A 27779-nucleotide genomic window follows, 5' to 3' on the forward strand; every position below is an offset into this window, starting at 1 on the left:
TCTCCCAGAGGTAAGGTTCACATCATATGGGTACTAGGCCACTCGGGAGTAGTCGGCAACGAAAGGGCGAATGTAATAGCTTTAAAGGGAAGGGAGCTCGATGTAGTTAACTTGACAAACGCAAAACCATTCGACGCAACAAAAGCTGAATTAAAAATATGGATGAGAAAATCCCATAAGGCCTCTTGGAATAATGAAACGGTGGGTAGAACCACAAAGATTCTATGGGGTGACCCTGATGAGAGCAAGACGAGAAATCTTCTCAAAATGAGCAAGTCTGAGGTTAGTATGATGGTACGTATTCTCAGTGGACACACAGTATTAGGACACACAGAGAGGACAGTGAAACTCTGGAGCACTTTCTTTGCCATTGTCAGGCATTCGTCGAAGTTAGATCAAAGTATCTTGGAAGTGATGTTATTCCAGAAATAACATTCTTAACCAATACCGATTGGAAGATTCTTAGGAATTACGTCCAGGAAACTGATTTTCTGAACATGGAAAAATAATACATTCAGTGAAAAAAAAATATTTTTCTTGAATTGGAACGCACAACAGGCCCGATAGTGGCCTAGGTGTATTTCTTCGGATTTGATGTAGTATACATCCTCCTATCAACCTAACCTAACCTATGTTCTTTTGTTTCTTCAAACATAGTCTTGGCCTTATCTTTATGCGCTATTATTATCTCTATTTTTATTATTATATGTATATTCTCTACAGCTCATATCACTATTTTTCCTTCCATATATTTTCTCTCTAATCTTCTTCTCCTTACAGACGTTACAAAGGGACCTTAAAGGACCCAAGTAAAGACTTACTCTAGTCAGTAAGCCGTCTGCTTAACCTAACCTAACCTTCCGTTGCTTCTTGTCGTGACATTCTCACCAATAGCAACCATTTTGTTGATTGGCTCAAAAAGGAGCATACGGTTACGGGCAGTTTTAGACATCCTCTGCAGTATTTGCTCTTCGTTAGTTGCAAATCTACTTTTGGTGCAGACAAAATATGTCGAGTGAACATATGTTTACAGTATGACACGTCACAACAGATAGCGTTCACAATCAAAAAATTAATATTAATAAAATAAATGAAAACTTTACTTTAAGTTCTTTATTAGATTTTACCTCTTAAAGTTATATTATCATTGCAACATCCTTTGATGTTGCAAGGTGGCCGGCAATGTTTAGGTTCGTTTTTTGTACGTGTATTTACGTTTTTTGATTATTTGAGACTTGTTAGAAGATGAGGAGGAAATAGAGTCGATCGAGCATATAATTTTCTACTGTTCTGTTGGACGCATAATCTTAGGCTGAAATAGCTAGAAAATACATTCCATGACGATATGGCTGTCTTTTTCTTCGGTCTTCACTTATTGAATAGAATCACAATAAAGCTTATGGTCTTATGGTAATAATTATAATAACGTCAAAATAATTATAAGGAGTGATGTACGACGTATAATAATTGATTAATTTTTGTTACCTTTGACCGCTGATATCTCGCTTAGAGCACACTATATTTAATACCTTATTAATAATGTTAAAGAGAAACTACTTGTGTGTCAATTTTCAGTTTGCTATCTAAAATTCCTCCTCCCCTTATTTTCCTTGGATGTAGAAAAACCAAAACAATTAAGCTTATATGTTTGTTATAAATTAGTACAATATCGCAAACCTTGATGTAATTACCATTAATAAAAAATCTATAATTGTGCTCACAAAAATTGAAAATAACAATTAATTTGTTATTATTTTAATTTTAAATCCAACAAACAATATATTTCTACAAAAAATAACATGAAATTCAATGAAATATATAAAAATTGTCAGATTTTTTTATAAGCCCATACGTTCAAATTATTCAAGGTCATCAATCATTATTCCACTCGAAGAACTTTCCATTGCACCTAATGGCATTTCATGACCTGAAGGATTCGAGGTAACAATTTTTGGTGTCTCGTTAGATTCTGAGCTAGATCTATTACCAAATTCTTGCATCTTTAAAATAAGCATTGCAAATACTTGAGCTGGCAATGTAGTTTGCAATACTTGCAATAATCGAGCAGGTTGTCCACACACAACAAGTGCATTTGCTAAATGCTCAACGCCGTTCTCAAAGTCGCCTCTCGCAATTAGCGTCTCTCCCATTTGAATCTCTTGGAGGAAATATCTAAAATATATAAAAAATATATATTAAAAAAAACATAATCGGTTAAATTTTGTATATATATATTAAAATTTTATTTTTAAACATTTGTTTTATAATTCTACATTAGAAAATTTGTAGTGGGAAATTAATGTAAATAACGACTATTTATGTGTGTTTAAACGAGTTTTGTTGCGACCTGCATTTTAATAATTGCTCCTTTTTTAAAAAAAATTTTTAGTGTCCTACCGAACGTTAGGGTACGGGTTCGGAGTTCAGTAAAAAGTGAGGTTCGGCGAACTTTTTATAAAATTTTTATTTATCATATTTTTACATCATCAAAAAGTTTTAAAAATGCTGGAAATTTTTTTAGAAAAGTTATCATACATCCTGGCAGTACAATAAATTTCCGTTAAACATAGGTACGGAACGCCTTTTTAACTGTTTGTTTTTTCGGCTGATTTAAAAAACTGTTAACCAGAAAGTGATTAAAAAGCTAAGAAAAGCGAAACATTTAATTTGAATTACCTAGTTTCGACTATAAACTTTTGATCCCATTTGTAACATTGAAATTTTCTAGGTCCTTAGTTCACACGATCTACACATGTCTGTCAGTCAGCCAGACTGTCAGTCTCTTATAAGAACGATAGGAGCTAAACTATTGTTGCAGTTTGATTGGTATTCAAAATGAACAAAATCGTTTTTAAAAAAGACTAACATTCATAAAAGAATTAAAAATACAAGTTTTTTTATTAAATTATACTTAAATTTTTTTATGAGCCAAAATTTTATATAAATCAGCAAATTGAAATTTGCGAATTGTGTTCAGTATTGTAAGTATATTATCATTATACTATATATATATTTTTTATTTTTTAGAAACTGTAATTTTACTAATTCGATAAAATTAATTTTGCTTTCGATACATATTTAAAACGAAATTTTGATCACCTGGGATCATAATATGATCATGTTCATATTTTGTTTTAAATGTTATAAATTAATTACTTTTTAATCATAAATGCGTTTTTGATTTGAGAAAAAAGTTCGTGTTCACCGAACTTTGAAACCCGAGTTCGGGTTAGGCCGAACTTTCAAATTTAGCGAAGTTCGGGTTCGGTGTTCGGTACCGAACGAAATTTGGAGTTTAGTCGGACTCTACAAATTTTATACATTTTTGCTAACGAGTAAACCAGGGTGCACTTATAAGGTGAAGTCAATTCTACAAAACAATAAATACAACGTGTGTTTGTTGTTTTTGTGAGTAGAAACTTCTGTCAAAATCAGCTGAGTGGTATATGAAGAAAATGTGTGAAAAAAAGAAATAAATAAAAATAAATTTTATTGGCGTCGTGTAATATTTTCATTAGAATTTTTTAATTTGTTTTTAATTAATTAAAATAGAAAAAACGAATAGTAAGGAAAAAAGTGCTTTTGTTATTAATTAAAAATTAATTCCTCGATTTTTTTGCTTGCATCAATTTATGCAATATTATAAATTGATGCAATTTCTTAAAAATTGACAAAGGTGAAGTTCAGTGCTACAGCACTGGGCATTAATGTTTTACGATACCCTTTGATAATATCAGTTGGCAAAAAGTGGTCCTCACATATACGTGCTTTTATTGAGAGTTCCACTCCACAAATATCACTCCACTTTTTTCTTCTTTGTTCTAAAGAATGTCCCAATTACACTTTTTAGCTTTTTCTTGCATATACAGCAACTGATCATTTTGCTTTTTTATTAATATTATGATTTAAAAATTAAAATATTTCACTTAATTTGATTACATTATATGAAACTAATATTTAGTAAAATATTTAACTTTAAACAAATTTATTAAGTTTTATATTATTATTATTATTATAATTATTGTTATTATTATAATTATTATTATTGCTATTTTTGAAAATTTTTGCTAACAAGTAAACCGATAAGGTACTTAAATATTGCCACCAAATTTAGAATTGTTCGAAGTACCTTTTTAACCCCTTTCCCCGTTTGAATATCCAAAAAGTGCTAAATACTTATTTTTATTTTTTCCTTAAGTTATGAATAAATATGTTCTTTGGTTTAAAAGATACATGGGGTACAAAAAAGTACCAAAATGCAGCTTTTAACCCGTTTGAATTTGAAAAAAGTACCAGACACCTGTCCTCTTATTTTTTAAGTGAACGACGATAAGCTCTTAACTGCTTTTGTATCTTGTCTAGTTTAGAAGAAATGAAGTTACGAATTTACCCGTTTTACCCTTTTTACCCCCTAAACATTCGAATTTCCAATCTCTTTGATAAATACTTTTATAGCATAATTGCACTATTATTACATATACATACACTATTTATTACTTCAGGTATATGATGAAAAAACTAAAAAATGAAGGGGAATGATGATAAAGGATCAAATGATTATATTCATTTTTCCTAACAAAATTACAGATTTTATTCATATCGCCCTTATTTGTTGTTTCCAACTGTTTTTTAGGGTGAATGTTTCCAAAAATATTATATTTTATAGGTGGATAATAGGCACATTCAGATAGGATATGATTGATGTTAAGAAGAATTCCACTTTCGAAGGATATGATTGTGTGTAGCAATAGTATGTCCAATACGGATACGGCTAAGGATTTAAAATTATTTTTTTTTACATTGGTAAAATATTGGTGTGGACTTTAATTATGTTGCGTTCTTTATAGTGAGGGTGGTAATAACCAGACCATGTTATGGTTTGTTTTTTATGAATGTAGTCTGTGATCATATTTTGGATGTCTGTCCTTCCCATTCTGTACTCCATAACTATAGGAGCCATATTAGCCAATTGCTTTATCAGCTTTCACATTGCTTTTTATGTCTGTTTAAAATCTTTATTTTGTGCCCTACTTTATAGAGAGATTACGGGTTATATTAATAATATTCCATTTTTTGGCTTTATTTACCAAAATGGATGTGAAGTTGGGAAGATTTTTTAAACTTATAATCTTATCATCATTATAACCAATAACAGCATATGATGTTGAGTCATTTGTGCTTTTTGGTCCATCTGTAAACAAGAATTGATATATTTCGTGTATAGCAGATTTGTATCTACATATTATTTTTTCCGTTGCATGTTTACGATTATTGAGTTCTTGGTAAAAATTAGATTTGCGTCGTATGGACTTATTAATAATTTATTTACACATTTTAGACCAGTTAAAGAATTTTGGCATCTATTTGTTAGAGCATATTTTTGCATATTTTATCCATAAGAGCATAATTTAGCATGGTTAGACTTTTGTAGAATATTTAAGGCATATATTCGAGTTTTTAGAGCATATTTTACTCTTTTAGTGCATATTTTGATGTTTCTCGCTTTAATTTTTCATAACTGTATCTTTAAAAAAACATTTTTTTAAAAATTTAATATTATTTTTTTAATTAAAAAAAATTAATTTCTTTTAAATTTTTCGTTTCTAAAACTTGAACCGCAAAAAATGCAGTAGTCTTATAAAAACGATTACTTTAGAATTCATGAAACCACAAAATGATTTATAATAATTATTATCGGTTGTTTAAACGCAAAACGGAATTCTTTTAAAGTAGTTCTTTAAACTGTAAAATAAATTATCAAAATCTTGTAGCATAATTTTCAGAACTTTTCAATGTTTAAAATTAAACAAAAAAATATTTTTAGAGCATATTTTAAAATTTTTTAGAGCATATTGCGGTTTCCGTGCTGATAATAGTAGGGGGAAATGGTAAACAGAATGATACGTCGACGTGATTCGGAGTTCCAAGTCCAGTACATATAAATCGCTGGATAAAATAGCATTTTCTAGTGTGTAGCCATTGTGGTTATTACAAGGAGAGACCCAAGAAGAATTCTAAGAGTTGAATCGCCAATAACTAATTTCGATAGAGCAATAGAATCAAATATAATCATAAGGTCCTGCTGTGAAAAATGTTGGGTAGGTGATTAGGGTTGTCATTCGAATAAAAATTATTTAATTAATCGAGAAAAAATTTTTGTTTTTCTTCGAACGAATAAAAAATTTCCAATTTAGAATAAAGAATAATTCGAACAATTTTTGTCGAATATTCGAATAAAATTTTAATGATACCTTTTTTAATACACGAATGCTTAACCAAAAGATCTGTTATAATTGAAACAAATCTTGTACAACTTTTGCAAATTTATAAAAATGTATATTTTGGAATGTTAGAAGCAGAATGCTTCCTGTTTTAGAAGTGATTCTATTAATTTTTTACATGCTTGCAAAAAGAGAAACAGATAGTTAATAAAAACCTGTTTATGTATAATTTAGTTGCTATACTGATATTTCTAAGCGAGTTATCTACGCTAGTCATTTTCTGATGAGATCTTTATATGGGAGGTATGATCGATTATTGACCGATCCCCATAATATTTTACAAAAACATTTTGGTTAATTAAAAATTTGTACACTTCGAATTTCATTACGCTTTTATTATCCAATTATCTGCATTATAGTAATTTTCTGAAGGGAACCTTATATGAGCTGGGTTAAATCGTAGACAGATCTTGCCCATTTTCAATACCAAACAAAAAATATTTATTCAAAATTTAAACTTTTTAGCTTGTCCTATCGTGTTTTCAACAGACACGGCTAGATGGACGGCTAGATCACAATACACTCCTCATCTTTTTTGATGGTGGGTATTAAAACTAATGAAATTTATACATACTAACTGTATGTATTTCAAAAATAAGTATACAGAAATAATGACAATTGGTTTTATTTAAAAAAGAATATTATTTTTTCAAAAATCAAAAAAGTAACATACAGTGTCTCTCATAAGTATTCGAATTTAGGTATAATATGAAAAGAAACGAAATTTAATAACATATTTTGTATGCAAAATTAATAAATTAATTTGTTAAATCCACTAGACAGTCCTTAGCTTTGATAAGGAGTGAGACCGAAAAATTCTTAACATACATATATGTTTATAAAAAAGAAACCACTAAACTTACAGCTTTATTTTTTTTTATTTGATTCAAATTATTATTACAATTTACAAAAAAAAAAAAAATATTTTTATAGTTTTAATCACTAGTGATGAAATTTTGAACCCTTTTCGGAAACCCTTCCATTAACGTTTTTATAGTGCTTTCTGTCACTTTGCTCGAACATGTAGTCCATCTCCGTTTAAAATCTACCACACTTTTGGACACCTTTTTGTACTCTTCAATTCTCTTTTAACAAGAGCCCAATATCTCTCCACTGGCCTTAGCTCCGGGCAGTTTGGAGGATTTGCCTCTCTTGGTACAAATACCACATTATTGTTCTTGTACCACTCAAGGGCTTGTTTACCATAGTGACAGGATGCCAAGTCAGACCAAAAATAAGTGGACACATTATGAAGTCTTATGAATGGAAGCAGCCTTTTTTGTAAACATTCCTTGATGTAAATTTCGGTATTTATAGAGCCCGTTGTAACAAATGATTGGCTTCTTTTGCCGCAACTGCATATTGCTTGCCATACCAAGAACTTTCTGGGAAATTTTGTCTGCTTTTGGGTCCTAAACTTTTCTTCAACATTCCCTCGAGCATCAGCAACATAAAACTTTTGACCTGGAAGTTGCGAAAAATCTGCCAGAACATACGTTTCGTCATCCATTATGCAGCAATAATATTTTTTTATAAAACTTGACTTCAATTTCCGTGCTCTGTTTTTGGCCTCTAAATTTTTAGCAGCGTTCCTGTCAGGAACTTTTTGAGCCTTGTATGTTTTTAAACCTGTATTAGCTTTAACTTTTCGTACCAAATAGTCCGAGCACTGAGCTAACCGAGCTGCTTTCCTACCGGATGTGTTGGGAGCTCTTTTGAAAATGCGTTCTATTTTTTGGCTTTAGAAACATCATGTGGACCATTCCTTCTACCTGAACCAGGTTTTCTATCAACTGACAAGTTCTCCCGGTACTGTTTAATAACATTGGAAACAGTTTGACGGCAGACCTTTGTATGCTTGGCCAACTTTTTGTAAGACCAAGTTGGGTTTAGTTGAAAATATTTAATAATTTCAGTACGCACTTTTTTCTGGTCACTCATTTTAATCAGATTAACAAAAAAATTAATATAATTGACATTACACATAATAACTGACATGTTTTTCAAAGGTAACTTGATAAAAAAAAAATCAAATAATACTTTGGTTGAAAAATGTAATGAAAAACGTGTGTTAAGAATTTTTCGATCTCACTCCTTATCACGCTTTTTAAAACTTTAAAAATTCACATATACTTAAATTAATTTAGCTTTATTTAAAAAAGTCCATAAAATTACCTCACAAAAGTATACGAATTTTTTCTGTATTTCATATTTGACTATATTATACGAAACATAACAATTAGAATCGAATGTTTTTTTTTGCTAAAAATTGTTTTAAGGGGTAACTATCAACCGAATGGATATATTTTTGGAGCATTTGGTCCACAATTTTGGAGCATTTGCACCATCTTTTCATATAATATCATTAAAATTAGCATTTTTGACCATATTTGCCATTTTTCTCTTTTTCCAGAGATAAAACCAAAATTTAATATTGGGATTTAATAGATTCCTTCAGGTATCTAAAAATAATAATCTTTGTTATAAGGATTGGTTTTTAAACATTCCATGATATATTTTTGGCATCGTTCTTCTGTTTCTAATTGAATTATCTGGATCATAAGTCCAGTATATATAATTGTAGATATTAGCATTAATATATTTTAAATTTTCAAGACATCGTAGCGGTGTACAACTCCAAAACATGCCATAACAAAACGTCATCCTATACGGTAGATTTTAGTTTTTACTACTCATAACATTCACGATTATGTAGCCCATTACAACAACACTGTATGTAAAAAATTTTGGGCTTATTTTGATCATAGTAGATAATATTTAAACAGATATCAATATTTTTGAGTTAGACCATAATGATATGGTGACATTCAGCTTAGAGGCCATTGGTTATAAAAAGAATAATTCCACTATATTGAATGGCGTTTCTTCGAGGCATACTTTGGAGTTATAAACTTCCACAATATATTGAAATCTTAAAATGTATAACAGCTGATATCTAAAACAATATATAGAAGACAAGTTTCCCCGAAAATTTTTAACCCTAGTATTATAAAAATGGACTTGAGTTCCAATAAATTGAATTAGCGATAGAAGAATGATTCCAATAATATATCTTGGAACGTTTAAATACAGATTATTGTAAAAAAAATATTATTTTTGGATACCCCAAGGGGTATATTAAATCCCAATAACAAATTTTGGTCTTATCTCTGGGAAAAAGGAGAAAAAATACAAATATTGCCAAAAACCGCCATGATATTACATAAAAAGATGGTACAAATCCCCAAAATTGTTGACCAAATGGTCCAAAATTATATGTTGTTGTAACAGCTCGACTGTGGCCGATAGTTCTTTCCTGGGGAAAAAACTTTCGGTTGATACAGCTGTCGCTGGGTTGACAATCTTTGGCCGAGTATGACTCGGGTCGTTCCGGAGCGAAGATCCAATTGTCGTGGGAACGTCCAAAATTATATCGATTCGGTTGATAGTTACCCCTTAAAACAATTTTTAGCAAAAAAAAAACATTCGATTCTAAGTTTTATGTTTCGTATAATATAGTCAAATATGAAATACAGAAAATTAATTTATTAATTTTGCATACAAAATATGTTATTAAATATTTTATTAAATATTATACCTAAATTCGAATATTTATGAGAGACACCGTATTTATTTATTAAAAACGATTATGATAATTATTATTCACTACTTTTTTCCGGGTTATTTTGGTTACTTGATTTAAGGTGTAGTTAAATAGGTACAAAATTTACGCCACAAAAGTAAGTATACATATAATTTCAATATGTATTTGGCATAATGATATTAACAAAATTCATGAAAATTTTACCTGTTTGAATGTAATTATTTTATAATAAAATATTCTGTACACTATAACATGGAAAAAATTCACTTTTTGCTCCAAAAAATTGAAATTTTTGGTAATTGAGCTGAATATTATTTATAGAAGCAATTTTTCCTATTTAAGAACATTTATATCTTAAAATGCGATATTAATAATATTTGCACTAGTATCCATTAATTAAAACAAGTTTTTGGTTCCAATCATCCATTACACACTCCTAAATACTACCAATAATCGTCGAATGGTGACCATGTCAATAACTTACACTTCATATCGGTTCAAAATAGTAAGATTTTTATATTAAATCAGGCTCAATTGGTCGTATGAATTTGATGGAATGGAATCTTTTATCTTTCTTATACTGTCAGCTGTTTGTTTATTTTCCTTATATTCTATATAAGGGTAGTTCAGAGGATGTATCATTCAATGGTGCAGACTTTTCTAAGGACATGATAGTTGTCAATTGTGGCAACAAGAACTCTTTGGAGTAGATTCCACCGCCCGTTAGTACTGGCTGTATTGGCCAAACAGAATGTACACTCACTGGTATGTGAGGAGAATACTGGCAAGGACTTTCGATTCGTTGTGGATCGAAAGTCCTAGATGTGATGGGTGGGGTCTTTGCACTGTCAGGTTTCGGTACTCGAAACATGACAGGACAAAAGAAACAGCTGGTGGTGCAGCTTCTGGCGATTTGGTAACTTTCCTCACCGATTCGTAGACTAACATGGCCCTTATTCAGGACCTATAGATTAACAAAAATAAGGTTATTGGTTTAAGGGTCAAAGGTTACACCTTATTTGTCCCGTCTTCTTAGGAAAAGGACTTGTATTCTAGAAAAGAATAAATTAGGTTTTCTATTTCTTTCAGGATATAACCGTAATAAACAGAGAAGCCAAAGGTAAGCCTTCGCTCACTCTGGCTTCGGTGTATATGCCGTATGGCCCAACTGGTTCGGGGGTGCGTGAGCTGACAGCACATGCGAGAAGAAAGAATGCGATCCTTGTGATGGGTTGTAATGCTAGTGCTCATCATTGGCAATGGGTCAGCAAGGACATCAACAAAAGTGGGGCACCCAGAGAGACAAGGCGAAACGAAGCGTTTTTCGCAAACTTCACAACCTTCCAGTCACGGACATACCAAAGCCCTTAACCCTTGCCGAAGTTGCAGAATGCGACCCTTGTGATGGGTTGTGATGCTAGTGCTCATCATTACCAATGGGACAGCAAGCACATCAACCAAAGTGGTGCACAAAACCTTCCAGTCCTCGATATACCACAGCCCTTCACCCTGATGTCATCAACAACCCCAAACCATCTAAGACGATTGGCCCAGAAAGGATCTTCGTATATACGAGGAAAACATATGCAGATATTCGCTTTGAAAGACATTCATAGAGGCGCCATAAATTCCGCAGTCGCAGGATACCGCATTAATGTCGTACTTGAGGTCGCCCACGGAAGAAAACCTGCCGCGAAAACAAGAGTAGTTCTGGCACAACTAAGATCGGGATGGAGCAACAGGCTGAACACCAACTGGTCACGTATAGACTGTGCCGTCCCCAACGACTGTCCTGCATGTGGTCACGACCCTTATGTCATCCATCACATATTCAACTGCTCAGCCAACCCTACTTCACTCTGTCCAATGGATTTATGAACACATCCAGTTGAAGTAGCCTACTTTTTAAGTTTGAGAGACTGCTAGATCTTCATCTTAGAAACAATATCGATACTCAATATTGGCGCTCAGCATGCCTACCTTAAGGTTAAATCTGTTGAGTGTGCACTGCATGAGGTGGTAAGTTGTGTTGAGCATGGATTAATTTTGATATCGAAGGAACTTTCAATAGTATAACGATTGAGGCGAATAAGGATTCGCTTATAGATCTTGAAGTTCAGGAATTGCTGGTGAGGTGGATAGTATGCAATCTTCGCAGCAGAATTATCAACTCGAACGTAGGGGATCATTGCATTAGGATAAGGGTTACCTTATCTTATCTCTTATGTCCTCTTCTGTGACTACTAGCGGTTAACGCTATTTTAAGGCTTTTTGAATCTAAATGTAGAAAGATCGTTGCCTATACTTGTTTTAATTTACCGGAAGATACAAGGTAGACAATTTTAGGTTGCCAAAGTTAAATGACGTTGAACTAAGTTTATTTAGGGGAGCTAAGTATTTAGGAACTTTCATTGATAAGAAGCTGTCAAGGAAGGAAAATACTCAGGAAAGAATGAAAAAAGGACTCAATGCCTAATACACATGCAAGAATTATATAGGGAAAATTTGGGGTCTACAACCAGATATGGTAAAATTGGATTTACACATCGGTTATCTGACCTATTCTAACTTATGGTTGCATTGTCTGGTGGAAGGCTTAAGAAAGGATAGTTATAGATAGTTTTTCGGGAGGGGACCTTATATAGGAGATAGGAGATTGTGGGCCGAACGGAAAACAAATTACAGTTATATTTGCGTATAAAATGTGATATTTTTGCCCAATTTTGTATAATTATCTTAAACTATGTTTAACTTGCTTTAGATGAAACTCGGAACATATTTAGGCGGACTTTAACCGATGATTGTATTTTTCTGTTATGTATCTAGGATCAGTTAATTTAGTTAGTATTGCTAACTTTTCAGTAACAAACATAAACAATGAACAGCTGTTTTTGCAAATATCGCATTTGTAAAATGTTAAATTATAAAAAAAATAAATATTTAAACAAGTAGGAAAGTATAGTCGGGCATGGCCGACCATATAATACCCTACACCATGAGTATATTTTTAAAATTTTTACTTTTTATAAAGAAACTTTTATGTTGAATATTTTTCAAAAATATTAAGCAATTTATTGATAAAAAAAAACTAAAATTTCTAAATGACGCTTTATATAGGTCAAATTGGGCCGATCCTCGGTAAATTTGGGAAAAGGATATATTTTTAAATAACAGTTAGTTTTGTTGAGTTTCATTACGATACAAATGGTTAAAAGTCAATTTTAGACGTTTAAGACATTTTTTGAAGGGGGGTTTGTATGGGGGCTAGGGTCAAATAAGGGCCGATCCTTACGAAAATCTAAAGTGTCATAAATACTTATGTAAAACTTATTTATGCCAATTTTTAGAGAGATAATAGAATATTTGACGTAATTACGGCATAAAAAGTTCAAATCGGGAGGTACGGTTGTATGGGGGCTAGGTAAAATAATGGACCGATTTCAACCATTTTTAATAGGCTTCGTCCCTGTGCCAAAAAACATGCTTGGTCCAAATTTCATCAAATTATCTTGAAAATTGCGGCCTGTACCTTGCGCACAAGGTTTACATGGACAGCCAGCCAGCCGGACAGACGGACGGACGGACGGACATGTCTTAATCGACTCAGAAAATGATTCTGAGTCGATCGGTATACTTTAAGGTGGGTATTGGACCAATATTTTTGTATGTTACAAACATCAGCACAAACGTATAATACCCTCCCCACTATAGTGGTGTAGGGTATAAAAAGTAATAAGATCGATAAAAATTAGAAAATTACTATTTACTTAAAATATTAAGTTATTCTTCTTCCGAATTCATTGTTTTATTGTTTTTGTTGATTGAGTGTTCTCACTTATAACTTAGGTTTTGGCCAATGACACTCATTTAAACTAAGATAATAAGTAACTTTACTGATTACTGAAAAACAAGAAACATATTTTAAACCAGGTTTAACCAAAGAATTACGATTATCAGAAAAACCCGTCTACGTGATTTTCGGTAACTTTTACTTTTATGGTAATATTTCTATATATAACATAGCTTATTCGGCTGTGCCGAATCTTATATACCCTTCACCACGTTTAATGGCGCCCAACGTGGGGCCACAGCTAAATAGTTTTACATGCCTTTGGTAAACACTTAGGACATATAATTTGAACAATTTTATTTACATCTTGGCTGAAGTTCCAAACAAAACAATTAATCGTGGTATTAACTAAATTTCTTTTTATTTTGTTTTCTCTCAATTCTGTTTTTGAAAATATTTTGGATTTTCAGAATTTTTTTAAATAGAATTCTGAACCAAATATTTAATAAAACTTTTATTTTTTTGTATGATTTTTTTTTTTTTGAGATTTTTGATCTTGAGTTTTATTGAGATCTTACTCGCGAATAACATACATATTCTTTTGATCATTTTTTTAGTTTTCAAAATTTTTGCTTAGTTTTTATTATGATCGGGATTTTTGTAATTGGAATTGTTTTGATTACCTACCCTCATATAAAAACTGAGATTTTTCCTTTATATTTTCTACACTTTCTTAATGAGATTTATTTATCAATTAAATACTCTTTCGAAAGTTTAGACAATTATTTTTTTTGTTTTATAATTTGAATGTAGGTCATATTTTTTTATTATCTGGTTCCTAACTATATGTTAATTAACCGAGTAGTGGAATATATTTATCTTTACTGAGTTTAAATACAATTTTAAATATGCCTTTAACACGAAGTCAAGAAAATTTATCGAATATCGATCGGCCAACTAATATGAGCTTCACGGTAGATATGGACTCATCAAATACCGGTGTAAGAACACGATCTAAAATGACAACACAAACACAAAACGGTACCAATGACAATTCGACGACAACAAACGAAACTCAAATAAGACAAATTGTGACAGAATCTTTAGGATTATTTCGAAATGAGATGATGAATATGATTTCAAATGAACTGTCTGCAATAGTTCAAAATATCAATGTGGAAAATAATCAACATCAGAACAGATATGATGACAATAACAGGGACAGAAATACCTCACCAAGAACAAATCGACCTAATCACGACGCAGACAAAGAACCATTTCTTGCTGAGAAAGTTCTGAATATAATTCGCAATTGGCGAATCAAGTTCACCGGACATGACAACCAAATGACAGTGGACGAATTCATTTACAGAATTAACATTTTGACGACTAGCATTCTTTGACAACTGCTTTACGGAATCAGTACAAGGATGACACGACGGACTTTGACATCCTTGAAGACATTCGTAGACGAAGACAAAAACATAACGAACATTTTGACGAATATCTAGACACAATTTTGGCCATGACAGATAGACTTAAGACGCCAATTTCAGACCGTGACTTGTGTGAGACCCTAATTCGAAATTTAAAGACAGAAGTTCGTCATGAACTTCTACAGTTAGAAATTTCCAGTGTTTCCCAACTTCGTAAAGAAGTAAGGAAACATGAAAAATTTATGAAGGACGTTCAAAAATACGATTATCGTAAGACTGACAGAGGACGCGTTTCGGAAATTGACGGCGAGGACAAAGACCTTGACATTAATAATACAGAAACTGAGGACATTTGTGCACTTCAACAAATTAAATGTTGGAATTGTGAGAAAGATGACCATACGTATTTTGACTGTATGGAACCAAGACGCATCTTCGGTTACGGTTGTGGTGCCAAGGACATATACAAACCGAACTGCACTAAATGCTCGAAAAAGCATTCGGGAAACGGACAGAAGGATGTTCGACGGACGCATTAAGAACATCCGGTGATATTGTACAGAAAACTTTGGACATTAACTCGGACAACGGGACTAAGTCTGAAGACAATCAAACGGAAAACATACACCCTCTGATGAAGCCATATCACATCCCTTTGGCTGAATATAAGAAAGCTCGTGCGAGGATTTTCGGTGAAAACAAGATTAGTAGATCTTCAAAACGAATTAGAGAATTTTATCGCAAAATTAAAAAGTTCGAAATTTATACAATTTCCCCAATTATTTCTCAAGAATTAGATAGTAGGCCATACATTAACATAAAAGTTAATGACAAATTTCCCTTGGCTCTCTTAGATAGTGGCGCGAATAAGAACGTAATTGGAGGAAATTTAGCGTTAGAAATTCAGAGTGAACCAAATTTTAGTAAATGTTTAGGCAACGTACGTACTGCAGACGGGCAACGACAGAACGTTTTAGGGACAGAGACATTAGACGTGACATTTCAAGGACAGACTAGACATTTTGAATTTTTAGTGGTTTTGACGATCAGACAAGACATAATTTGTGGCTATGACTTTTGGACAGATTTTGGACTAAAAATTTCTTTGCCAATTTTTGGTGAAATTGACTGTGCCTAATATGACCCGGACAAACTTCAACTGACTGCAGAACAGAAACATAGACTAGACAAAATTATTGCAACGTTCCCTAACTCTAAAGTAGATGGTTTAGGCTGTACTACTCTAATACAACATATTATTGACACGGGTAATGCAAAACCCATAAAACAAGGATATTATTCGATTTCACCGGCGGTGGAAAAACAGCTTTGTGGGGAATTAGATCGAATGTTTTCTCTCGGAGTTATAGAGGAAGCTCCAAATTCCCCTTTGTCATCACCAACAGTCATTGTTGTCAAACCTGGAAAAGTTAGGATGTGTGTGGATAGTCGAAAATAAAACTCCGTAACAGTTAAGGACGCTTACCCGATACCGAACATTGACGGAATTTTATCAAGACTTCCTCCAGTTCATTGTATTTCAAAGATTGATTTGAAAGACGCCTTTTGGCAAATCAAACTGGACGAAGACTCGAAACCAAAGACAGCTTTTACAGTCTCTAATCGGCCATTGCATCAATTTACAAGAATGCCGTTTGGACTTTGTAACGCACCGCAATCGTTGTGCCGACTAATGGACATAGTCATTCCGTACAACTTGAAAACTCACGTTTTTGTATACCTAGATGACTTACTTGTTGTTTCGCAGACTTTTTACGAACATTTGACACACTTGATGGAGGTTGCGACGAATCTTCAAAAAGCAGGTTTGACAATCAATGTTAAAAAAAGTAGCTTTGCACTAAGCCGATATTTAGGATTTGTTGTAGGGAACGGGACGTTGCAAGTGGACGAGGACAAAATTAAAGCCATACAAGGCTTCCCTGTGCCAAAATCCATAAAACATTTAAAACGATTTTTAGGCATGACTGGATGGTACAGGAGATTTATACATGATTATTCTACTACTGACCAAGAAAAAGACTATTAATTGGACTGACCAAGCTCAAGAAGCTTTTGACAAACTAAAGACAAAACTGACGTCTGCACCATTACTCATTCATCCCGATTATAGTAAACCTTTTATTTTACAGTGTGATGCTAGTACTTATGGAGTGGGTGCAGAATTGGCGCAGAAAGACCAGGACGGGACAGAAAGGCCAATTGCTTATATGTCTCACAAACTCAATAAAGCTCAAAGAAACTTTACCATTACGGAACTAGAATGCCTAGCCGTAGTGATGGCGATCAAAAAGTTTAGATCGTACATTGAGGGCTTAGAGTTTAAGGTTGTGACCGATCACGCAAGTTTGAAGTGGTTGATGGGTCAACGTGATCTCTCCGGTCGTTTAGCTCGGTGGGCGTTGAAACTGCAAGGTTTCAACTTCACGATTGAACACCGAAGTGGGAGAGAGAACGTTGTCCCTGAAACGCTATCTCGGGCCCATGAAGGCGAAGACTTCTTGAGCTCTGTTGAGTTGGAGACATTACCGGCAATTGACCTTGACTCGGACGCATTTAAAACTGACGGATATTCTAAATTACGAGACGATTTTCAAAATTCAGGATTAACGGACTACAAAATTTTGGACAATTATATTTATAAGAGAACTGAATTTTCTTCTGGTGATACTGACGAATCAAATTTGTGGAACTATATGTACCGACAGAACTTAGACCCTTCCCATGACAATTGGATCTTCGCTCCGGAACGACCCGAGTCATACTCGGCCAAAGATTATCAACCCAGCGACAGCAGTATCAACCGAAAGTTTTTTCCCCAGGAAAGAACTATCGGCCACATTCGAGCTGTTACAACAACAACAGAACTTAGACAAGACGTAATATATTCGGCACACAATACACCAACATCGGCACATGGTGGAATCACTAAGACTATCGAACGGATTCGACAATACTTTTATTGGCCTCGACTTGTTACTGACGTTAAGGACTATATTCAAAATTGTGACCTTTGTAAAACTTCGAAGACTCTGACAAATATTTTACGACCACCTTTGGGACAGATGACATATACTGAACGACCATTTCAACGACTATACGTAGACTTAATAGGACCATTTCCAAGGTCGAAGAAGGGACACATTGGACTACTAATTGTACTGGACCATTTTTCAAAATTCACTTATCTTAAACCGCTTAAGAAAATTGCTTCGAAGGACATTATAAATTATTTACGGACTGACATTTTTAACTGCTATGGGGTACCTGAGACTTTAGTTTCGGACAATGGATCTCAATTTAAATGCAAAGATTTTGAGAAATTTCTAGAAAAATACGATGTTAAACACATATTGACTGCAGTATATAGCCCACAAGCGAAAGCAAGCGAAAGAGTCAATCGATGCATTAACGAATCTTTACGCTCATATATTCGAAAAGACCAACGGGAGTGGGATCTATATACTGACAGCATAAACTGTTCTCTTCGAAATAGTATCCATCAATCCATTGGCAGGACCCCATACCGAGTAGTTTTCGGACTATTAAGAAACATCACTATTGCATTAATTGTTTGTCACGAAATCATGAAGTGAAAGATTGTAAGAGTCTGCATTGTTGTTCTATTTGTAAAAAGAAGCACAATACTATGTTACATAGAAATGTGCCTACTTCAGAAGATTAAAATGGAAATTCTAGAACTTCTAATTCGGGTCCGAGCACAAGTGCTATATCACAAGCTGCTCTATCTATACCCACCGTTTCTTCTCAAGTAGCAACATCTAACAGCTCTAGCACTTCAGCTCCTATTAATAGACAGGCGTTTTATACTTCGCAAAACCATACAGTATTGTTAGGAACAGCGATGGTGAATATTCATCACCAGGGTATGACGTACCCAGCTCGTGCTCTCATTGACCCTGCTTCGGAAACATCGTTTATTTCCGAAAGAGTACAGAATCGTTTAAAAATTTTGACGCAATCGACGAATGCTCAAATATCTGGTATCAACCAAGCGAATTCTGTAATATCAAGAAAATCGTGTTCCATTTATATTGGCACGCCCTTGGACTCTTCAATTGTTTTGAGTACAGTAGCTCTCGTTTTGCCAACGATCTCTGGTAATTTACCCTCATTTATTATATCGAATGAGTATCGAAATGATTTGCCAAATATACGTTTGGCAGATACTAACTTATTTGATTCTAAACCAGTAGATCTACTCTTAGGGGCAGATTTATATCCACGAATTATAATGGGTTCAGTTAGAAAGGTTTTAGGGACATTAGTGGCTCAGAAAACTATTTTCGGCTGGATTATTACTGGTCCAGTTCCTCAGTCTTCCATTCAGGTATACAGCACTAGAGTTGAATTTTCTGAAGAATATAGTATAAATAGTACCTTACTTAGATTTTGGGAAATAGAGGAACCTCCTAAACGGAAACTTATGTCAGCACATGATCGTATGTGTGAGGACAATTATAAGAAAACTACTCGTAGGGATTCTACTGGTAGATATGTAGTAACATTACCATTTAAACCTGAATTTCCCGGGACGTTAACTTTAGGTCAGTCTAAACAGAATGTTAGGGCGCAATTTATACGGACAGAATCCTCTCTCTTGAGAAATCCTGTCATCAAGAATATGTATGATGACGTCGTTAGGGAATATTTAACTTTAGACCATATGCGTCCAGTTAAAGGCTCTTCTTCTTCTTCTTGCTACCTGCCTCATCATCCTGTTATTTAATTGGATAGAAAAACTACAAAATTACGTGTGGTTTTCAATGCATCGAATAAAACGTCTAACGGCAACAGTCTTAACGATTGTTTATTTGTGGGACCCACATTACAGGCAGATCTCGTTCTCCTGATTTTACGTTGGCGCTTTTTTAGGTTTGTGTTTAATTGTGATATAACACAAATGTATAGACAGATTAGACTTGATAGTTCTCATACTCCATTTCAACGAATTTTGTTTCGTGATTCTCCTTCGAAGGAAATTCAAGAGTTACAGTTACAGACTGTAACCTTCGGTGTAAATTGTGCACCTTATCTTGCCATACGTACCTTGATACAATTAGCTGAAAATTCCGAAGCTGAGTACCCTCTAGAGGCGAAAATACTTCGGAAATGTATGTACGTCAATGACGTATTAACTGGGACTCACGAGATCCCAACCGCTTTGATCCCTCGAGATCAACTTATAGCGGCTTTAGCTTCAGCAGGGTTTGTTCTTAGGAAGTGGACTTCGAATGAGAAATCCATCTTATCTGGTATACCCGTTGAGCATTTAGTAGATGCCAAACTATTGACATTTATTGAGTCAAGTAGCTCAAAAACTCTTGGGTTACAGTGGAATGCTCATTCTGACTCGTTTTATTTTAATGTAGATCGTATTTCGATGCGATCAAGTCACACAAAAAGAGAGGTACTATCTATAATAGCTAGATTATTTGACCCTGTTGGATGGTTAGGACCAGTCATTATTGTCGCTAAGATGATAATGCAGAAGGTTTGGCAAGACCAGATAGATTGGGACGCAGCTCTCAAGCCCGCTACTGAAGCCGAATGGCAAAAATTTGCTACTTCATATCATGAAGTAAACGACATCCAGATTCCTAGATGGGTTAATTATATACCTAATTCTACAGTGGAGCTTCATGTCTTTTCAGATGCATCTGAAAAAGCATATGCAGGGGTAATTTATGCTAGAGTCGCAAGACCTAATGGCGAAATTTATACCCATTTGTTAACTGCTAAAACAAAAGTAGCTCCCATCAAATCAATTTCTCTACCACGACTTGAACTCTGTGGTGCAGTTCTTGCGACGGATCTTTTAAAATCCGTATTATATGAAATTGACATCCCATTATGTCAAATATATTGTTGGACTGATTCTACAATCGTCCTTGCTTGGCTGAAAAAGGACCCTTGTTCATGGACAACCTTTGTAGCCAACAGAGTTTGTAAAATTCAGGAAGTGGTCGAAAGACATAATTGGCACCATGTCAAATCTGACGACAACCCAGCAGACTTGGGAAGTCGGGGTATGTCACCCTCTGATTTAAGACAGAACAATCTATGGTGGCATGGTCCAAATTGGGTTCGGGAAAAAAACACTACCTGGAATCTAGGAAATTTGTCTTTATTAGATACGGACTTAGAGGCTCGTGCAGTTAAATCTTATGCTTCATTTTTTTCGAATTATGAAGACATTCTTGAGAGATTTTCTTCTCTTGATAGGGCAATTTGAGTGTTAGCCTATGTATTTAGATTTTTCTATAATACTCAATCGGCTCATAGGAATCGAAATTCCTTTGAGACTACTATTGTTACAAACATTGAGGTTAAGAGAGTAAAACTGCGATTGGCAGTTTTGGCTCAAAAAGTAAATTTTGTCGAAGAATACCAATGTCTTTTGGATAAAAGACCACTATCTTCCAAAAGTCCTTTATTGACTTTGAATCCATTTCTGGATAATGAGGGTGTTATGAGACTTAATGGTCGTTTGACAAAATCACCTTCGTTAGTCTATACCGAACGGCATCCCATCTTGTTGGCATATTCATGTCGCTTTACCCGTCTTTTGATTGAGTTCGTACATACGATTTCTATCCACGGTGGAAATCAGTTAATGCTCAGGATCTTAAGGATCGAATATTGGGTACCTCGACTAAAAACACTAGTTCGAGCTGTTATTAATCGGTGCAAACGGTGTATTCTTGACCGTAAGCGCACCTGTACCCAAATAATGGCAGCATTACCCCCGAACGAACTCAGATAGGCCGACCATTTACGACAACTGGAGTCGATTTTGCTGGGCCTTTTGACATAAGAAACTTAAATAGTAGATCGTGTCAAACTTTAAAGGCCTACGTTTGTATTTTGTCTGTTTTGCGAATAAAGCCATTCATTTGGAAGTCACATCAGATTTATCAACTGATAGATTCCTGGCTGCTTTTAATCGATTTATATCGAGACGAGGTTGTCCCACTACTATGTTTTCCGACAACGGGACGAACTTTGTGGGAACTTCTCGTGAATTAGAAAGGAATTTTGAACATGTTTTGTCAGAAAGTCGTGCAAGGATGTTTCCACTTACGGTATTAATGGACTTACATGGCGATATATTCCGCGGGCGCTCCTCATATGGGAGGCTTATGGGAAGCGGGAGTTCGAAGTTTTAAACTTCATTTCCGCAAAGAAGCTAAGTCCGTAAAATATACCTTTGAGGAATTATCGACGGTTCTCGCAAGAATTGAGGCTTGTCTCAATTCGAGACCGTTGTGTCCTATGAGTGATGATCCGAATGAGCCAGTAGCTCTTACGCCTGGTCATTTTTTGATTGGGTCACCCATCCTTGCTCCACCGGAGCCTTCTATTTCTAATTATAATTTTCCTTCTATTTATAATTTTCCTTGTTCCTAGTACCATGGACGCTTTAACCATTGCAATGGAAGATGCGCTCTTAGAGTCCGACAAGGAAGTAATGGAGGTAGAGGACCAAGGATCTAAGGTGGCTACAGTAGCTGATCCAGCCCCTGTTCCAGCCCCTGCTACAATACCGGATCCAGTTCCTGCTCCAACACCATCTCCAACCCCTACTTTGGTATCTGAGTCAGCATCAGAGTTGCTTGCCTTAAAGGTCGCTTCGGTTGAGAAGTCTTCTGAATCTACAGATCCAGACCCGGCAGCAGCTCCCACGCTCGCAAAGGCATCAAATGTGGAATCCTCGGGCTCGAATGTATGTAAACAGTGTAGAGGAAGACACCCGCTGTATAGGTGCGCTAGTTTCCGGAAGTTGCCTCGCGAAAAAAGGCTTCGATTCGTAATTTTACATCGACATTGCTACATATGTTTATCGACTAAACACCTGGCTAATGAGTGCAAGTCGTTGGTGAAGTGTAACATCTGCCACGACATTCACCACTCTCTTTTGCACTCACCAGGAAAAGGTCAAAAGAAGAAAGGCGCGAAACCTAAAACCCCTACTTCAGCACAGTCAAAGGCGAAATCTATGCCCTATACCGTCCAGACTTCTCATGTGCCATTAAGACATTCTATTAACCTGTCTCCGACCTTAAAGGTAAATTTGTTGATAGGTAACCGAATCGAATTTTGGTCCGAGCGGTTTTAGACCTGTGTTGTCCGATGTCATATGTTTGTGAGTCCCTAGTCCAGCAGCTTAGGCTGCCTGTCTCGTCAGCGAACGACGTTAATATATGTCGTTTGACTATCGGCTCAATATACGCGCCTCATCCTCAAATAACGTTATCTGCAACAGTGAGGAAAATGGTCGGTATACGAACCCCACCGGAAAATATTTCCAACGATATTTTAACATTATTTGACGGGATTCAGCTAGCTGATCCCACATTTATTCAGTCGGGACAGGTCGCGTAGGTTTTAGGGCCAGAACTAAGTGCTTCCATTATCAAAGGAAAAATATATTCTAGCCCGGGTATTCCACTTGCTCAATACACTTTATTTGGATGGGTCATTTCCGGCCAATCCCCATATTAGGAAAATAAAAATAATATTAAATTGACCTGTGAATGTTATTTATTCATGGGTACAGTCGAGAGACTGAAAAAATCCACCTGTGGGACTTCGGTTCTATGGGGAAAGTCGACAGACTTCTGAAAAATCCTCCTGTGGGACTTCGGTTCTATTGGGAAAGTCGAGAGACTTCTTAAAAATCCGCCTGTGGGACTTTGGTTCTATGGGGAAAGTCGAGAGACTTCTTAAAAATCCTCCTGTGGGACTTCGGCTTTATGGGGAAAGTCGAGAGACTTCTTAAAAATCTAAGCAGGTCCTTTGACCTTTCGTCGTTTCGTCGTTTACGTTCCCACGACAATTGGATCTTCGCTCCGGAACGACCCGAGTCATACTCGGCCAAAGATTGTCAACCCAGCGACAGCTGTATCAACGAAAGTTTTTTCCCCAGGAAAGAACTATCGGCCACAGCCGAGCTGTTACAACAACAACAACCTTTCGTCGATAATTTTAAAATTTGAAAAAAAAAATAATAATTATAAGAAAAAAAATTGAAAAGAAAACATAATAAATAGATATATAATAATGGAAAAATGTATATTTGTATAAGTTTATCCTAGATTTATTAACCTTTATTTCTCATTTGTTGTTGCATCTAACTTCGTCGTTGCAAGGTGGCCGGCAATGTTCATTTTAGAAATTAATTTGAAACCCTATTTTCTATTCCCTTTATACTACGTTAGGATTTATCTAACTACTTCTTTTTTCATCTTTGAAAAAGTGTAGAGATAAATTCTAACTAGTAAAACCACTAACGGTATAAAGTAATTCGCAACTAGTTGCATAGTTTTTTTTTGTTTTTAAAACACTTGTTAAGTGAACGCCATTACGACCACTTGGTTTAGTGCACAACCCCTATTGAGAATCTTTAAGGTAATTATAAATTTAATAAATAAACTTTTTATTGAAAAAACACAACTTTTTCTTGTCTTTTTATTTCTTTTTTTTTTGCACACACACAAACAGTTATATTAGTTAATATTAATAGCTACCTTTTAAGTTAATGTGCGGTTCTTAGCCTATCCTGATGAAGACAAGAACACCACCCCAAACCCTGAGCACGGTCGGAATAATAGGTAGCGCAGGTCTCCTGAAGGATAGGGCACAACGCCTGAACCGTTACACACGGTGTGTTAAAAACAGTCATTACCAAAAAGTTTTCTTTTACATAACTTACTACGGACTCAACATGCCTAATTTCATGTTTCTAGATTCAAAATTATGGAAAATTTAAAAGTGTACGAAAAAGTACCCAAAAGTTCCCTTTTATGGGTTCTTACCTAATTCAAATTCCACATACTTAATCTCATGTTTCTAGGTTCAATATTATAGAAAATTCAAAAAGTACCTTTTGCAGAACGAAAAAGTACCAAAAAATCCCATTGATTTGTTCCCGTGTTATCCGGGCTCTACATACTTAATTTCATGTTGTATGTATACAAAATTAATATTTGTGGCAAATTTTGTATAAATATCTTAATTAGGTAATGAGGTTTGGGGGTTTAAGTTATTTTCGGGAAGGTACCTTTTATGGGAGCTAAGACCAATTGTGAACCGATCGGAGAAACAAAAGCTCTAATGAAGAAACAAAATTCATCAAACTATATTGCACAGTTTTTGTGAAAATTACATTAGGTGCAAAAAAGCGTACAATTTTCGGTTTTTTTTTTAATTTTTGATTGTATGTCATACAATTTATATGGCTATTTCAACTTTTTATACATTTCCAGTGTATAATTCAGATTATTATTAAAGCTAATTTAATAAAACGTCTGTATATATGTATAAATTAAATAGTTTTTGATCATATGCCATTAAATTTTAGCAATTTCTTTTAAAGTTTTCTTTTCTTCTGCTTTCTTATTAACAAAAATATCATATGCAAAAAACCTAAAGAAAAACGCCTTCATAACGTATAATGTACAGTATGCAGATTTAGACTTTGTAAAATTTTGACTTTAAGAAGCTATTACTCAGTGACGGGGAAAGATAATCGAACAAAACTTTTTATATATTATTTATTAAAGTGTATAGAATCAATTAGCAATAAAGAAATTGTTTTTGCTGTCGTAAGTAGGGAAGTTTTTTGCAAAAAAAGAAAGTCATGATCAAAAATTTAAATTTTAAAATTTAAACTTAAATATTTTTGTAAAATAAAAATAAAATTATTATAATCAGCATAATTTTACTTTACTAAGTCATATACAATAAAAAAAATATCCCATCAAAATAGCGTGTACCAACGAGCGCTCAGCACATCTGCTCAAACTAACGGTAAACTCCCTTGAGGAATTGTGGTCCGGCGCAAAGCTCGATGTGATCTCGGTCAATGAGTTCCTCATAGACCTAGAGCCTCATGACCCTGAGACAATTCTGGCGTACCTTTGAAGCGGAAACCCAGACCTACCCACCCAAAATTAGAAGGTAGTCAATGTTTCTGACTCTGATGGTGCATACAGGTGGTAGTTGTTCTGAACAAGAAATCCTTGTCGTTACTCCGACAGAGGCAACGCAAAGTGTACTACAGATTTGATAGTGTAAAGCTGCGCGTCTATCGGGGTAACGACAAACTCGAACCCAAACCCCGCAGAACACGGACGGAGGAAACCCAGATGATCCCGCCGACACTGACGAAAATATTGGTCCAATACCCACCTTAAAGTATACCGATCGATTCAGAATCATTTTTTGAGTCGATTAAGACATGTCCGTCCGTCCGTGTGTCTGTCGGCTGGCTGGCTGTTCTGTAAAACTATTTTTTGTTGATGTTTGTTGACATTATAATACATTTAACGTAATTATGAGCCTAAAGGCCCGATTCGGGGGGTACGGTTGTATGAGGGCTAGGAGAAATAATAGACCGATTTTAACCATTTTCAATAGCGTTCGTCCTTGAACAAAAAAAAGAGTATGTGCTAAATTTCCCCAAATTATCTTGAAAATTGCGACCTGTAGCGAGCGCACAAGGTTTACATGGACACACAGACAGACGGACGGACATAGCTAAAACGACTCAGAAAGTGATTCTGAGGCGATTGGTATACTTTATTTTTGGGTGTTACAAACTTCAGCACAAACGCATAATACCCTCCCCACTATAGTGGTGTAGGGTATATATATCCTTTTCCCAAATTCACCGAAGATCGGCCCATATTTGACCTATATAAAGCCTCATTTAGAAATTTTAGATTTTTTTTATAAATAAATTGCTTAAATATTTTGGAATTATGGTAATATTCAACTTAAAAGTTTCTTTATAAAAAATAAATTTTTTAAAAATATACTCATGGTTATTATATGGTCGGCCATGCCCGACTATACCTTCCTACTTGTTTTTTATGTTATATGTGTGTTACAAACATAAGCACAAACGTATAATACGCTCCCTACTATATTGGTGTACGATATGAATAGGAAAATTACAATCCACCAGAGAACTATCGTGTGGCACACACTTTTTGTTTTAAAAATAGTAAAATAATGCTAAATATTCAAAGCCATTATTCTCAAAGCAACTTTTTTAATTATGCCCGTTTTGTAGAAAATGGAACTCTGAGCCGATTATTTTGTATTCAATGAATTGTAAAGCCCCTTTAATCATCAAATATTAGAAAAAAATTATTGTGTACCTATTCCTTTAGCAATAAATGTCTACTTCTGTATTATGATTTTTTCAGAATCTAAACTAAACCACTTATATTTATTCAAAAATTACCTTTCAATTGCTTCATGATCGTTTAAATTGGGCATACCACTTCTGGATGAATTCCCATTTTTGCGATTTTTTCGTCTGCCTATATACAATTATATTTACATCATAAGGATACATGTTTATGTAAGACAAATATTTTTTTTACTCACGCTCTCTAACTTTCTTTTTATAGTCTGGATCGCCACGACGTTTACTATCAAAATAAATACAATATCCTATAAAAAGCGTTCCTGCTACTCCTGCTGCAATTCCAACTGCTGCTTTGTTTATCTCTAACATTTTATTTAACCACACAACAAAATTTTAATTGAAAAATATACTTTCTTCGTCCATGTGACGCACATAAAGCATGTTTAATTTACAAACTGTGATGCCA

General features: G+C 34.5%; 1 protein-coding gene across 1 annotated transcript; it reads right to left on the reverse strand.

Moving 5' to 3' along the window:
- Positions 1 to 1711: 1711 nt before the first annotated feature.
- LOC111688676 (mitochondrial import receptor subunit TOM20 homolog) lies at positions 1712 to 27779 on the reverse strand. Its single transcript, XM_023451175.2, has 3 exons — positions 27553 to 27779; positions 27407 to 27485; positions 1712 to 2172 (listed from the first exon to the last, which is right to left on the reverse strand). Exons 1-3 carry the CDS (start codon positions 27680 to 27682, stop codon positions 1860 to 1862), a joined length of 522 nt encoding a protein of 173 aa, XP_023306943.2. The 5' UTR covers positions 27683 to 27779; the 3' UTR covers positions 1712 to 1859.

The sequence above is a fragment of the Lucilia cuprina genome, chromosome 5 (genome assembly GCF_022045245.1).
Source record: "Lucilia cuprina isolate Lc7/37 chromosome 5, ASM2204524v1, whole genome shotgun sequence".
In the NCBI taxonomy this organism is placed as follows: domain Eukaryota; kingdom Metazoa; phylum Arthropoda; class Insecta; order Diptera; family Calliphoridae; genus Lucilia; species Lucilia cuprina.

What these genes read in the sequence shown, in the direction of transcription:
- LOC111688676 (XM_023451175.2), bottom strand. Translation starts at nt 27,682, where the DNA reads ATGTTAGAGATAAACAAAGCAGCAGTTGGAATTGCAGCAGGAGTAGCA. An exon ending in TAAAAAGAAAGTTAGAGAGC is followed by an intron (nt 27,486 to 27,552) that starts GTGAGTAAAAAA and finishes AATTGTATATAG; the next exon opens with GCAGACGAAAAAATCGCAAA. An exon ending in GATCATGAAGCAATTGAAAG is followed by an intron (nt 2,173 to 27,406) that starts GTAATTTTTGAA and finishes TATATATTTTAG; the next exon opens with ATATTTCCTCCAAGAGATTC.